Here is a 14,528-nt window from a genome sequence, read left to right on the forward strand (position 1 = left end):
ACTGTGCTGAGATTGCTAAATTCTTGTGGAGAACTGCTATACAGAAAAGAACTGTTCAAGGTCCAATAAGGAATATTCATTCTAATATCTAGCCAGAATCAGGCATTATTATATAATACAGCCTTGTCAGAATGTTTCCATTTCTTCTTACATAAAAGCCCATCCCAAGCAACTGAAATGGAAATGTCATTTGAAGCTTAGTCTGTTATGACTAATCTTCAATTTATTAAAACATCTCAGAATGATCTTGTTTTATGGTGTGAGTTCAGTGCTATCATTTTACTACAAGATGGCAGTTATAAGGGCTGGCTTTGAAGTATATAATACAAAGTTTTGTTTCACTCTACTTACATGGCATCCATAGCTGTTCCAGCTCCCCTGGTGCTCATCCCAAAATACACAGCGGGATGCAAAGCAAGTGACAGCTATAGTTAGCCTGTCATAGACTGTGGAATCCATTCCCATGTCTTGTAAAACCATGAAATAGTAGCTTCCCTCTCCAAAAGAGAGTTCTTCTGAGCTAAGAACCCAGGTGTTTGTCTCACCTTGAACATAAATATTTTAGTTTCAGGAGATATATATATATATATAAAAATGCTAATTCAGAAGTATGCAGCTGTATTGCGTATCATTAAATAAACTGAAGAAACAGGTATGAAATAATTCTTGGCAACCCATTGTTCAAAGCATCCCGCTCCTTGCTCCTGTTAGTGAACACTGTATACTAGAGTTTGGAACCTCGAAGCATGACAGATTGAAACTTGTTTGAGAGGTTTCTTTCCAGTTAGATGTCTGAACTCACGGTCACAGCTCATTCTGCGAATATATGCGTGTGCTGTGAAGTTGTGCATGAGAACTCCCCGTACTGAGTGCACTTCACTTGCTACGGGTGGTGAAAGTGTTTTGGTAACACAAGCCCAGAATGCACAAGTTTGTGAGTCACTAACAAGTTATCTTACCTCCAGTAGTTTTCTTATAGAACAGATGCGTTTTCATATCATAGTTAGTTTCATTTGGGCGATAACCGTATCCTAAGTAGAGTATTAGTGGAATGTCATGTTCAGATTCCAGGTGGATCACTATAGATGTGTTTTCTGAGGTAACATTAACTTGGAAAGTACTAAAATTGCCCAGATTCAACAGAATCTTATCTTCCTGAGTTGCTGAAAGCCTTGGTAACATTATCTGTTTTTAAACAGAAAGACATAGTTTTAAATACAGCAAAGCATCTTGCTTCTATTATCTATCAGCACAATATAGCCACATGGTAGATAATATTTTTTCATAACACAGGGAAAGCATGTCCAGCAAAAATACCGGCTTCAAAGTATTTTTCTTGATACTTTTAGCTAACCTCTGAAAAGAAAAGACAAATATTTATTATGTCATTCACCACATCACACATATCCCTCCATCACAAATGCAGGCACCACGATCCCATTATATGATGCAATGAACACTACCACCATTTGCAGTCACCTCACAGAAGATGATAACATAAATGACAGTTCATTATCGGAAGAAGGAAAAAATGGGAAAAGAGGGAGAGGGATAGAAAATAGTGGGTTTACCTCAATGTTCTCTTTGAGATTGCTGACTGGTATGGTCAAGCCATCTAGACCAGTAAGACTTAGACCTCCCACTGTTCCACTGATGTCAAAATTGGTGTCACTGGAGGAAAAGGGATTCACGGCAAAGCTCACCATCTATTAGCAAGACGTTGACAATCAGACAATCGAGCTATTGGCAATATTTCATTATATTCACACTCTAAATTGCTGAATAGTGAAAGCTTGAGCTCAGACCCAAACAATACTCGACTTAAAAGAAGCCTCCTTGCAGATTTAAATAAGAAGCTGCCTTATCTCTAAGGTAGGTTAAACACAGACCTTGGAAGTCATTTTGATTCTGAAATATGGTATGTGTACAACAATATTTATTGTTTCCATTCTGTGTAACCCTTTTGCCTTTTAGACACCAGATATCAAAATGTAATTGCATAAGTCTCTTTCAAAGTAACTCCACCAAAGTTAGGCTGTGGCACCCCTCTTGGAATTAGGAACAGAAGTCTGTTTCTATTATGATAGCAATGCACAGAAGAGTATGTTAGAGCCGTCAGTCCAATGAGAGGATTCAGGAACCTCTCCTAATACTCAGGTAAAATGATGGATGCGTTTCCACTGGTTTTGGTGGGCTCTGGACATTTTATAGGGGAGCTGGAAAAGACACAATGAAAAAAAATACATTTTTTGCAGGTATTGTAGGGGTTTCCTGAGAGTGACAAATCAACCAGAGAGGCCTTTAGAAAATGTATTATAAAAAGCACAACAGTAATATGCAATCTAGTGTTTTGAGGAAAGCAAAACCACATCCTAATTCAGATGAGGGATGTGTTATCATCAGGACATTCGCAAGCCTTTTGTCTCCTGCAGCATCTGAGTGCCTCAAACTCATTTATTTCTAGCTGGGATGAGATAGGACTGCTGCAGGTAAATTTTAATAGTGATGTGGACTCTGGGCTGTTGCATCCTCCTCAGAGCATGTAAACAAACAGCAAATAGATTTATAGGTATTGATTCATTCCATTGCATTCTCTAACCAACATGCAAGTATGAATCAAGAGCGTACATGAGGGGTTGATGGGATGGGGAATTTAAGCATTCAGTCCTCCTTAGCTGGCTGAACCAACCCTATGCAATTGAAATAAATGGAAGCTTCTTTGACCAAAAATATTTCAAATTATTTTCTTGGCATGATGCTGGCATACACATTTTCTTGTGTATTCATTGTAAAAGGAGAAAAGATTCTAAAAGCACTAGATCAAGAATGTAAGTTATATATCAGATTGAGTCAGATAAAATCTGTTTACTTGCCCTTATATCCACTGTTTCATCATCAACTCCTGAAACACTGAGAGAGGAAGCAGGTGGCAGAGTAAAGCTGGCAGAACTGGAATTGGAGATGTTAATGGATGTGCCATCCATGGTTTCTGTTTGTAATCTGTCCAGTTAGGGTTGAACACAAGCAAAGCAGAATAAAAGGAAATAGGCAGGGAAAAAAAAATCAGACCAGAAAAAAACCCCATCAATAGCATGGACTTCTTATCTAGAGAAAAATCTTTCTCACTTCACGAGTATAACTTTGTTGCAAAACTGTTCCTAACTCTGTCAGTAAATACTTAGTACATTAATCTGTCCCTGACATAGTACTCCACATAACGCTACCATAGAATCATCAAAAAAGGGGGGGAATTGGTGTATCTGGATAGGCAGTGGTACCCAACTAAGTGTACTTTGACGAAAGATCTACCTGCTTTCTGCATGAACATGCTCTTGATTTGAATGCACAGTTAAATGTGGATGAAAACCAGGCTCTTGGGGAACAATTTAGGATTGATTATAGGGAATGGAGAATGCTTATCAGGCTCCTTGTGATTATATTTGCTTCTGCCAAGCTGGTTACAGTTCTATATAACATGTCATTATTGGCAACTTGGAAAAGAAAAAAAAAAACTTAACTGGCATGACATGAGTTTTCCACAAAATTTCAAGGGTAAGAGACTAGTGCCTCATCCAGGAAACAGTAGTAAACACTGTGTTGGCCAAAGAAGACACGGCATGAGAATTTCTAAGGTGGCATTATTGAAGCTAATTGGAGTCCAAGCTATTCTTACTATCAGTTTGTAATGACAGCCTCATTGCACTCTTGAAGTTGTCGTTATGCTACGATATTTAGTTGGGTGGTTCCTTTTAAGGACGATGTAATGAGTATTTCTGGCAAATTTGGTTAACTACCCTGAGCCTAAGTGGGAGGACAGGGTTAGTGTTACCTGTGTATGTACATTGTAGCAGAAGGAGTGGTAAGGACTGTTGGTTCATCATCGGGTTCTTTCCCAAACAGAAGGGCACTCTGTAGGTTCTCAACTGTATCTAGGAGCTGCTGTGACACTGAACTCTGGAAAAGGATTAGAGGAAACTTGCAACAAAGCTCCTCAGAATCACCTAGTTGTACATTATTTGCCTTTACTTCCTTTTAGGAAGATGTTCTAATTTTCAGTGTCTGACAAAGCTGGCAAACTTGTTGATGTGCTGCTTAATCTCAGAGAAAGTTCTTCTAATTATCAATTCAATTTCTGTAATTCTCATTAAAACATTGCAGACAGCAAATATCTTGCAGCTTTTATAGCCTATTATTTGTAATTTCTACACATTGAATTTTGAAGCACTACAAACATGCCATCAATTTGATGCAATATATTAATGCACTTCTGTACATTAATGCCCTTTATCTGCCCACTTTAGTTACTTGGAAAAGCAAGACTAATTATGGATTAATTGCGTGTCATTAGTGTGTTGTCCTGGGGGAGTTTGAGCAGTTCATAACCTTTTCTCTCAGGTTACATTTATTTCATCCCCTGCTCCCTTGCAGTGAAGAAAGTTAAAGCATGTTCAGCCCAGGAAGCGCACAAATGCAACAGTGACAATGCACATATAAATAGGAAAGGACGGGACAAAATAAACATGTTGCATAATTCTGAATAGAAAATCAGAGTGGGCTTTCTGAAAAAGTGTAAGCAGCAACCAGAGCTGATTCCAGCTTTGAAGTAGCAGAGCCAATAATGAATATTGAATACTTCTGGCTTCCTTGAATTATGAGGAAAAAGGAGCTGATAGGATCAAATCTGAAAAAAAATCTGTGTGCTTGTCATCCATTAGAGGGCATACACTGTGTTCTCTAGGGCTCTGTCCTGCTCAGCTTTAAATGTAACAAATCTTAAGAGGCCTCAATCATCTTCATTAGCAGAATGTTCAGTCTAACAGGTCTAACTGGGGAGAAGTCTCCTTCGATAGTCAAGTCCATCATGGTGTCACAATGAACCCTACCCAATGCCAATTTAAAAACAGGAGCGGCAGCAGAACATTTAAAAAAACTTTTAAAGCTTCTTAAAAACCTTCCAAAGCAAGCAAGTGTTCACACACAGTCCACTACAAACTGGACCAAACCAAAATTACCTGTTCTGCCTCTGGCACTGAAGTGTTCGCAGCTCTGATTTCTACAGAAGCTTTAAGAACATTGCTCACTGCATTAAATAGATAGTTGGCTGTGTCCTTTAGCTTCTGATCATCTCTGCTGTCCTCTGTGTTTACAGTGAGCAAGGAAGCACTGACATCTTTTAGAGTGTTGCTAGCTTCCACCTGCATGGAAAACAAGGTGAAAAGTTTATATGTGTTGGGACTACAAATGACAGAAGTGACGCTTGTGTCATTTAGTGAGTGTTGCAATGTGAGAAATCTCATGGGACTGTTTGTGGCTAATGCTGTTTTTACTATAATTATTTGTGCTGGGATAATACATCACATGCCAATAAAGATGATATACAGACCTGAAAAATGCAGCCTGCTTTACAGATTTAATCCATGAAAGAGATGAATAACATCTAAAGGAAGCTTCTCTGTCAAACACTGGGCAAGAATACAGTTTAGATGTACAGTAATATAGTAAATTAAGTTATAATTTTGGGTCGTGTGTCCAATAAATACCAGCATATTGTCAAGTGCATGTGCATTTCAGTCTTTGTTTCCACAGACCCTGCTGGATTACCAGCAAGTAATAATACCTTTGGCCTTGTGCTGTGCTAAGTGCCAAAGGAGAATGTTTTACAATTTTTATTTAGTTTCCGAATGCAGCCAGTGATTGCTTTGTGATTGTGAAAGCACTGGCCAACTTTTAGCCCAGGACAGTGAGGGAACCAAGCAAATTCATCGCAAGCGTGGACATATCTATTCCCACAGTCTGAAAATGCTTAGCAGCCTTACTGTAGGGTGAGTGCTGAATCTGAGCTATGCTCTTGTCTTGCCAAAGTTAACCACATACTGCTGAAATGGTCCCAAGCCATTGTCTGGCTGCAACTGTATAATACATCAGAAATCAGGACAGCTCTTTTTATTGCCAGCATATTTGGGAAACTTCTCCAGTGACAGTTTGTTCTGTCCGCCCATGTGCTCACTCCTTATGCATAAATAGCATCATCTACTAATAATGTCATGCTGCCAGATAAGATTCAAGAAATATGTTTGTGAGGCCAATCTGAACATTTGTGCCCAGTTCCTGTGGGTGCTGACATGTTCCTGCCTCACTGACAGCTTGCCTGTGTGCATTTTGCAACAGTGCATGGATCATGGACAAATGGATCTGGGCAATTCTAGAAAAACCCTCCTGGACAGTTTTTCTTCAGGATTCTAAGAGCATTTTACAAGATAAAACATGCATCCAAACATGCCTCTGACTAAAAGTTAAAGTTTCTCTCTTTAAAATGTTTCATAAAAAGTAACGGGCCATATGGTCATAGCCCGGATTGTAGAGGTTGCTGAAACATTATCTGTGACTCCAGCTTCTCTTACTCTAAACAGCAAAACGTGTTCCCTTCTGGTCAAAATACAGATGCTGGTACAGTGAAAAAACGGGTAAGAACAGATAACTGTAAAGCACTGAAGCTCTTACAAGGTCAGTGGGGTGCAATAGAGTCTATACTGTTAAATTGCTTCTTACCTGTGCCGAGACAGACAGCTCTTCACTCCTGTAAGTGATTTCTTGCAATACTTCTGACATTTTAAGAGCAGTCTGCATTGATGTTACGTTAACAACAGAGAGAGTTGTCAGCATCAGCCCTCGGAGCTTGGGATGAAAAGGGATAATTAGGCAAAGGAATAACATGCTAATTAGAACTGTGCAAGTAGTGCTGTATATTGGCAGCCAGGTTTGCTGTAAATTATGTGGTAGAGTAAGACTCCACAAGAGGGATCATTTGAACTGATACTAGGTCTACTGACAAGATGCCACTTGCCTTAGTAACTGTATAATCATGACTTTTATGTTACCTCCCAGCAGAGACAATTTATACACTTAACAGCCATTAATTGCAAGGAGAGTTACTTGTAAGAATTTGTACTAATGTACGTGAATTACTGTATAAATGCCATTTCCAGAGAAAGTAGAGCCATGTATGACTGATGTTACTCAAATAATGAATCATAATTGAAGGATACATTGCATTTCTCTAGATCTTTTCATCGGAGGCACTCAAGACACTCAAAGCAGTGTACAAATAAAAGCTTGTAACTGAAACCTAAGGTGGTAGCTGAAATGAACAAACTAAAATTATCTGCCATCTAGTACTTTTTGGGAAATTTAGGTATTTACCCACAGGAGAGGCCATTTTATTAATACTTAAATTGTGGAAAATCAGATTAATTTAAAGTTTCAAACCACTGTCCAAATTAGTTTAAAGTAATGTAATAACAATTGAGAATGAATTATTTTACTGATGGATGACAAAACAAATTATTTATGTGGGCAAATAGTGAAAAATAGCTGAAACCTGTGCCAAACACTGAGACAGATGCTAGAAACTTGAAACCTCCATTGATCCCAGGTGGTGATATATGAGCTTTTTATTACTTGGGAGCTGTCAAAGAATATGAAGACTCCATTATATTGCATTGTACTGAAAGACAACATGTGTCTGGCTGACCTCTTTTCGCATGTTCATCTGTAAAGATACGTTTAAGCTTTCCTCTTGGGTCTCCTGATTAAGGACAGATGTCACTGACTTATACAGCTGGAAGAGACTCATGCTGCTGTTCCCGTCTTTTAGGATAGTGTTTGCTTTCTCGGATACAATAGCTGGCAGGGTCAGGTTCCCATCGATCATATCTGCACGTCCAACCTGATGAAGAAATCAGATATGCTTAACATTGCCAACGCTGTTATAATTATCTTTGAACGGCTTCCACGATCATCTTATTGACAGCCTAGCCAGAGTGGGACAGAAAACTTTGTGTTCCTAGTTTTTATTGGTTTATTTTTAGTAGATAAGGATCTCCTTACTGGAGCAGTAGGGCAGAAGCAGGAGTTTTCTGGGGCTTACACAGAGGAACTCCAGACTAACTAAATACAGCTTATGCTTCCCAATGTCCAAATAGATCATCTTTTAAACTTCTGCCTTATAAAAAGGATAGTGAAAAATTCTTTTGACTACCTTGAGTCCACAGAAAATAGTTTCTCTTAGATAGGAAAATTGTGATTATGGCACATTCAGAAGGAAGTAATACATATAAAACAGGAAGAAGCTCCAAAAGTGAATTGTGGGTTAGGTATCATCTTGAGAGTTTTTGAAAGAAAGTAATTCTACTGTGTACCTTCACAGAAGCATTAGTTTGAACTGTATCACCAAAGTTGTTGCTAACAGTAATTGTCATATGTAAAATGAAATTATTTTCCTCTTCCCCGAGTGGAAGATAAACTGGGAAGAGTTCAGGATCCGGGCCACAGTCCAGCAGAGAATCTGAAACAAGAAAGAGGGGGTCACCTACCTGCATCACACAGACACCTCCTATTCTCTAAGAACAGGGGACTCTGGGCTTGCCCGGTGCAGGCCTGATTGACTTTTTAGTCTCCCTGGGGAGCAGAACGGGTTGTGCCTTAGCAGTAACAGTGCTTGCTAGAAGCACTGAGAAGCAGTTAGCCAAACAGTTCACCTCAGGACTTACTGGAGTTCACATAGAAGCAGTACGTGAGCTGCCTGTTGTGACTGGATTGGCATGAATCTGCCAAGCAAGGAGTGCTGCAGGAGACCGCGAACGTGGCGAGCACGGATCCCTGCTCGGGAGACACAGCACAACGGGGGATCTCGGGTGGAGGCACGGTGCTGACAAGGTATGTCTCCTCCCCGTAGCTACACTGAGTCATTGCTGGGAGTGGAGAGAGCAGAACGTCAGCAGTAATCCTGCCCTGGCAGCACTGATCTTCAGACATTAATTTTATCTACGTAACAATGATGCTGTTTGCTCAGGCACCAGAAACATCAGTCTGGGCCTAAATCAGAAGTGAAATCCTGCTATTGAACAAGCCATAAGAGGAGAACTATTAAAAACATGGTAGTGTTCACGCTATAAAACAAAGCTGTATTATTTGATCAAGCATTTAGCATAACTTCATTTCAGATGAGCCTTAACAAAGTTATTAACAGCCTGGAGTAAGGTAACTGAATTATTCCTGCTGTGCAACAGCCCAGAACAAACTTAGCTCTTAATTATTTTAAAGAACACACATGTAAAGTAACAGATCTCAACTTGTGGACTAATGTAACTTCATATTTGTCAGTGAGGCTATGTGTGTGTAACATCAGTGTGATGTCACGATGGCAGAGACTATCTTCAAGGAGTCTGAAAAACCCTGCTTGCCCCTACCTGTTACTTTAATCTGAAAAGCTTCTCCCTGTGATTGCAAGAAGGAGCTGTTCATTTTCAACATGGATGTGTTGCTTTGAAGCAATTCCAAAGAGTTCTGCCGGAAACCAGTCAGGCCACAGGCTAGAGGGAGGGCTGTAGACTGGAAAAAATCAGACAGAAAAGACAACATGACTGTAGAGGCTCTTTGCTTTGATTTCTGTTGTGATTTATCAGGAGCAGGTTGGCAGTTTGGTGCCCTTCATTATAACCCCTCCCAAACCAGGCACCCCTTTGTCTTGGTCTTCACTATTATTTTCAAAGTGTTTATTTGACAAAGTGTCACTCTGAGGCCACGTGGCTTGCCCTCGAGATGGATGTTTATTTTTGTGTGTGCTGTTTTTCTGATGAATCCGATGCTCTCACCTTGGTTTGGAATGTGTTATCTAAATACCAGCTGTAATATATGGTCTGGGAGTCCTTCTGTCCAGAGACACTCAAAACAACTTCACCACTAGCATTCACTGGCTTGCAGTTTGCCTCACACCTGTAAGGAATTAAGAGGGTAGCTACAGGTAGTAACTGTACGAGATGTCATAGTCCTTGATGTTGATTGTTTTACTGTCTTTTGACGAAAATCTGCAAAGCCCTGCAAAATGAGACAGGTGACACATGACCCACAAGCAGTGAAATACTTAATTTTAAAGCAAGAGATTTAGGAACCTTCATCTCCATTTTCAACATGACTGAGGCCCAGAACCTGCAAACTTTTTATGTTGCAAAACTGATTCAGGCTGTCAAATGAAGCCTGCTTCTATTTAAGCTCCTGAAATTATTATATTAATAGATCATTGAAATGCCACTGCTCTTTAATGAGGCACTGGAGTTTTGAAGAGCGGGTGTTTTAAGGTGATAATGTGTATCTTGGTGTCTAGTAGAAGTTTCGGACATATCTTACAGTTTTGTAAGGTACAGGTTTGTGTATGGAAATCTCCAACATTGAAAAGATGTAATGGGGTCAAAAACCCTAAATGGCCTTGGGAAGAATATTATTGAGTTTATAAAAGGATTATGTTCAGAAATGTGGACTGGAAAATGCAGCAAGGCCCATTTTGTCTGTAATTCCTATGATGGTAAGGTATAAATAGATTTACAGTTATAAGTATGTTATCACTTTATTATAATTATTATTAGTAACTGTGGCCTTCGACTATGTGTGTGCAGTAATAACATCAACCAGTGAATACTAGGGTTTAAAAACAGACCTGATTTCCAGTTGCAGTTCTTGTTTTGCAGTCACATAGAGACATTGCTCATCCTGCCTCTCTTCATTGCCATGGTTTCGGACTGTAACCCTGACAGTCACTGCTGACTTTGGAGGAGGAAGGCAGGAAGGTGGGATTTGCACTTCACTTTGGTTGGTTAGGATTGTCTGTTGCTGCACACATTCTTTCCACGCTGGCCAGCAAGCTCCTGCACAAACATTTCCTTTATAATTAGGATATTCGTAACATCCCATGTCTCTTATAAAGGAATTTCCTGCCGTAGATTTCAAAGAACTTTACAGAGCTGACAAGTTTCCTGAACCCAGTTTAAAGAGTGGGTAATCAGAGTTCAGAGTGGAGATTGGCTTTTTCAAAGTAATATATGAGGTCAGGGATAAATATGGGGATAGAACACAGATGTCCTGAATCTCAATCTAGTTTTCAGCCACAAATGTTTTGCATCACATTTAATCCTAATTATTGCTGTTTTATTGAGACACATGTACCTTTCAAATGCCTAACTAGGTAAGTCACTTGGGATTAGTTCTTGGCTGCGAGGGTGAGAGGGCTTAGGACAAGTAGATCTTGAAAAATTGAAACATTTGGGAAAAGACAAAACTGAGTACTATGCCATATTGTATACCATAATTAGTTTGGTGTTAAAACCAGGGTAAGGTAGAAGGACATTCTTCATGTACAGTGAATGGCAAACGTTAAAGCCAGAGAGTAAACCATCTTTAGTCAGATTTTCACCACTTGATCTGACATGACAGTGAGCTTGTTGCTCACCAAATAGAATTTGGTGGGAAAAGTTGAGGAAATGCACATACCACAGGACCAGAGAAAACTGGAATTATTGTTGTTGTCTGACCAGCCAAGCGTAACAGTTGTGAAAGGATCCACGTGGCGACTTGGTTTAATATATATTTTGTATTTTCTTTTGTGATCCTAAATAATAAGTAAATGTATCAGTCAGGACAGGAGCATGTACAAACACCTATGTATCTTGCTTCTTTATAATGAAAAAGGTCTGAAATTTTAGACCCCAAGTCACTGTGTGCAGCTCAGTTTAAACTATCTCCCTGATCAGTGGTTGCATGGAACTAGAAGCTATGGGAATAGAAGCGGATGGCACAGAGAAATTTGTGGCAAAATACTTCCAAACGTGGGAGTGGCTTAGGAGCACAACTCCCCTTTTCAAAACTAATGCAGGTATTTAGGAAACTAGTTCATACTAATTTTCCACTTCTGGACCAAGACTTTTAACCCTTGAACAATCATTTGTCCTCCAGTACACCTTTTAATACATGCCTTTTTTATTTGAAGTGGATACATTATGGCTATAGGTAAAGAGAAGGAGGCAGTAGCTGAATGTAGTGGGTTTGCATGGCAAGGGTTTGGTGGCGGGGGGGGGCTACAGAGGTGGTTTGTGTGAGAAGCTGCCAGAAGCTTCCCCCATGTCCGATGGAGCCAATGCCAGCTCGCTCCGACATGGGCCTGCTGCTGGCCAGGGCAGAGCCCATCAGCAACGGTGGTAGTGCCTCTGTGATACGTATTTAAGAAGGGGGGAAAAAAATAATCTGTGCCAGCAGAAGCACAGAGTGAGGAGTGAGGATATGTAAGAGCAACATCTCTGCAGCCCCCCAGGCCAGGGCAGGAGGGGCTCCAGGTGCCCAGAGATTCTATGGCAGCCCCTGGTGAAGCCCACGGTGAGGCAGGCTTTGGTGGGTACCCGGCATTCAGCCAGGGTCAAACCACCACGCTGAATTTGTCTCACTGTGCAACAAACTGTGATAAACTTAGTTTTGAATTAAATTTCTATTCCTTTGATGCAATATATTCTCACAGGCAATCTGTAAAGCATGATGCCTTCTTGTGAAGCAGCACGTCTCCTATAGCAGACATCTATCTGCTAGTGTTACAGTTAAAAACTAGACCTCTAAGTTGATAATAAAATATTCTACCTGGCAATTTTATTATTTAAATTTATGCAGTTGCTAGCAATTGGTGTATCATTAGTTTCCCAGTTTATGGTAAACTGGAAATGTCTTCTTTGCAAAGTAACTTAAATATTCCAATACAGGAGCAGAAAACATGTAGAAACAATACAAAAATATAATAAACTCTGCTTGGAGGATAGCCCCTCAGAGAGTTTTGCATGAGTCAAGTAGATAAAATAAAAATTCATCAAAGCACATTTCAACTTCCAAAACTGAATCACTGTGAAAACTTAATTTTCTCTAATCGTGAAATTGTTACTTGCAGGCCTTTTATGAATCGTAGATTGAATGCTTGTAAACACATTTGTCTCAGAGACTTTTGGTGTATGTTTTATGTTAAACCATATGGGTCACAGAAAATCTAGTCCATAATCTAGTATGCTACAAATACTTCTTTTCAATATCTCATGCAGCACTTTTACTGGCAAGAAACATTTCTAAGCATTTAAATTTTAAAGGAAGTTCCTTAAATAATACTTACATTTGTCTTTTGGGTATTTGTTTTGGAGCTGCCTTCTTCCTTAGCAGAATCTGTTTAATACAAAACAAAGCAGAATATTTTAGTGCTACCTGTAGAGCTTTCGGAGATGCTCAGTGAATATGACTCAAATACACAGGGTTTAGCTACCAACAGTCTGACAGATAGGGCTGTAACAGACTGAAATTGTAACAAGCTAGTCACATCCTACAAAGGAGGTGATCCTGATTCTTCAAACATGATGAAGATGGGCTGAGAGAGCTGGGGTTGTTTAGCCTGGAGAAGGCTCCAAGGAGACCTTATAGCAGCCTTCTAGTATATAAAGGTGGCCTGCAGAAAAGCTGGAGAGGGACTTTTTACAAGGGCATGTAGTGATAGGACAAGGCAGGGTGGCTTTAAGCTGTAAAGAGGACAGATTTAGATTACACAGTAGGAAGAAATTCTTTACTGTGAAGGTGACAAAACAGTGGAACAAAGTTGCCCGGAGCAGCTGTGGGTGTCCCATCCCTGGCAGTGTCCCAGGCCAGGCTGGACAGGGCTGGGAGCAACCTGGGCTGGTGGTGGGTGTCCCTGCCCATGGCAGGGGGTGGGGCTAGATGGTCTTTAACATCCCTTCCAACCCAAACCATTCTATGATTACAGGAAATTAAAATTAGTTCATGGAAGGTGATGGAGTTTCATCGATGTCCAAAGAAAAATTAAGGGAAAGCACTGGAAAAGGCTTCATAGGATTAGTACTAAAGTCACTTTATTCCTGGTATAATCTGATTTTGTAAATGTAATGATGAGCCATCTAGAAGCATTTACTGACAACAATTTATGATACTGCTGTGATGCAATTATTTCCTGGTTTCAGAGCTATGTCCTGAGCCATAAACTTCACTAATTATTTCTAGGACAAATAGCAAATGTGCAATGTGTAACATATACAGAATGATACTATTTTATGACTACTTGAAAGCCAGGGACTCTGCCTTCATCAGGAATAAGCCTTCACAAAAGTTTACAGCACAGTTGCTGGAATGAAAGCAATTACTAGATACAAATCATAAACACTGTGTGAAATGCTGTGATTGCAAAAAGACACTTATGTGGTCAAAACCAGCACTGGCAGATTAATGCAGTTACCTTTTTTGTGAGAACTGTTTGCCAACACAGTGATGAACCCAAGATCCAGACTCATGTTTGAGAAGGCATTCATGGCCACCACTTTCACTAGGAAAGTACCTAGAGAAGACAAATGGCCAGTTAAGAATACCAGTGGGACCAGTCCATCTTATTTGAGGTCTAAAATCTAATTCATACAGAAAATCCTATTAATTTCTTTAAGAGCTTTGTTTTTTTCTGATGACTTTCCACTGCTGAAAGGCTTTTCAAGGAATGGTCTTCCCCTTTATCTTAGCTTTTTAATAACTCAGCTGTCTTTATTCTAGCGCTTGCAATGCTGTTCTTTGTCAGCTGGCTATGGTATTACCACACAGGGAACTAGAGGTGTGCAAATACTGGAGGCCAAATGAGTTTATGCATCTTGAGAGAGCAGATGTCTTGTTTGAAAATT

General features: G+C 39.8%; 1 protein-coding gene across 1 annotated transcript in view; it reads right to left on the reverse strand.

The window, feature by feature from the left end:
* PKD1L3 (polycystin 1 like 3, transient receptor potential channel interacting) overlaps nt 1-14,528 on the reverse strand; it is a 41,702-nt gene that overhangs the window by 17,491 nt on the left and 9,683 nt on the right. Inside the window, 16 exon segments of the mRNA XM_055726945.1 lie at nt 352-545; nt 960-1,185; nt 1,572-1,706; nt 2,874-3,000; nt 3,830-3,954; nt 5,013-5,195; nt 6,550-6,675; nt 7,517-7,726; nt 8,199-8,344; nt 8,550-8,750; nt 9,249-9,390; nt 9,654-9,774; nt 10,493-10,700; nt 11,323-11,440; nt 12,974-13,023; nt 14,099-14,197. Coding sequence (XP_055582920.1) covers nt 352-545; nt 960-1,185; nt 1,572-1,706; nt 2,874-3,000; nt 3,830-3,954; nt 5,013-5,195; nt 6,550-6,675; nt 7,517-7,726; nt 8,199-8,344; nt 8,550-8,750; nt 9,249-9,390; nt 9,654-9,774; nt 10,493-10,700; nt 11,323-11,440; nt 12,974-13,023; nt 14,099-14,197 — 2,411 coding nt within the window.

This window comes from Falco cherrug, chromosome 14 (genome assembly GCF_023634085.1).
Source record: "Falco cherrug isolate bFalChe1 chromosome 14, bFalChe1.pri, whole genome shotgun sequence".
Classification (NCBI taxonomy): domain Eukaryota; kingdom Metazoa; phylum Chordata; class Aves; order Falconiformes; family Falconidae; genus Falco; species Falco cherrug.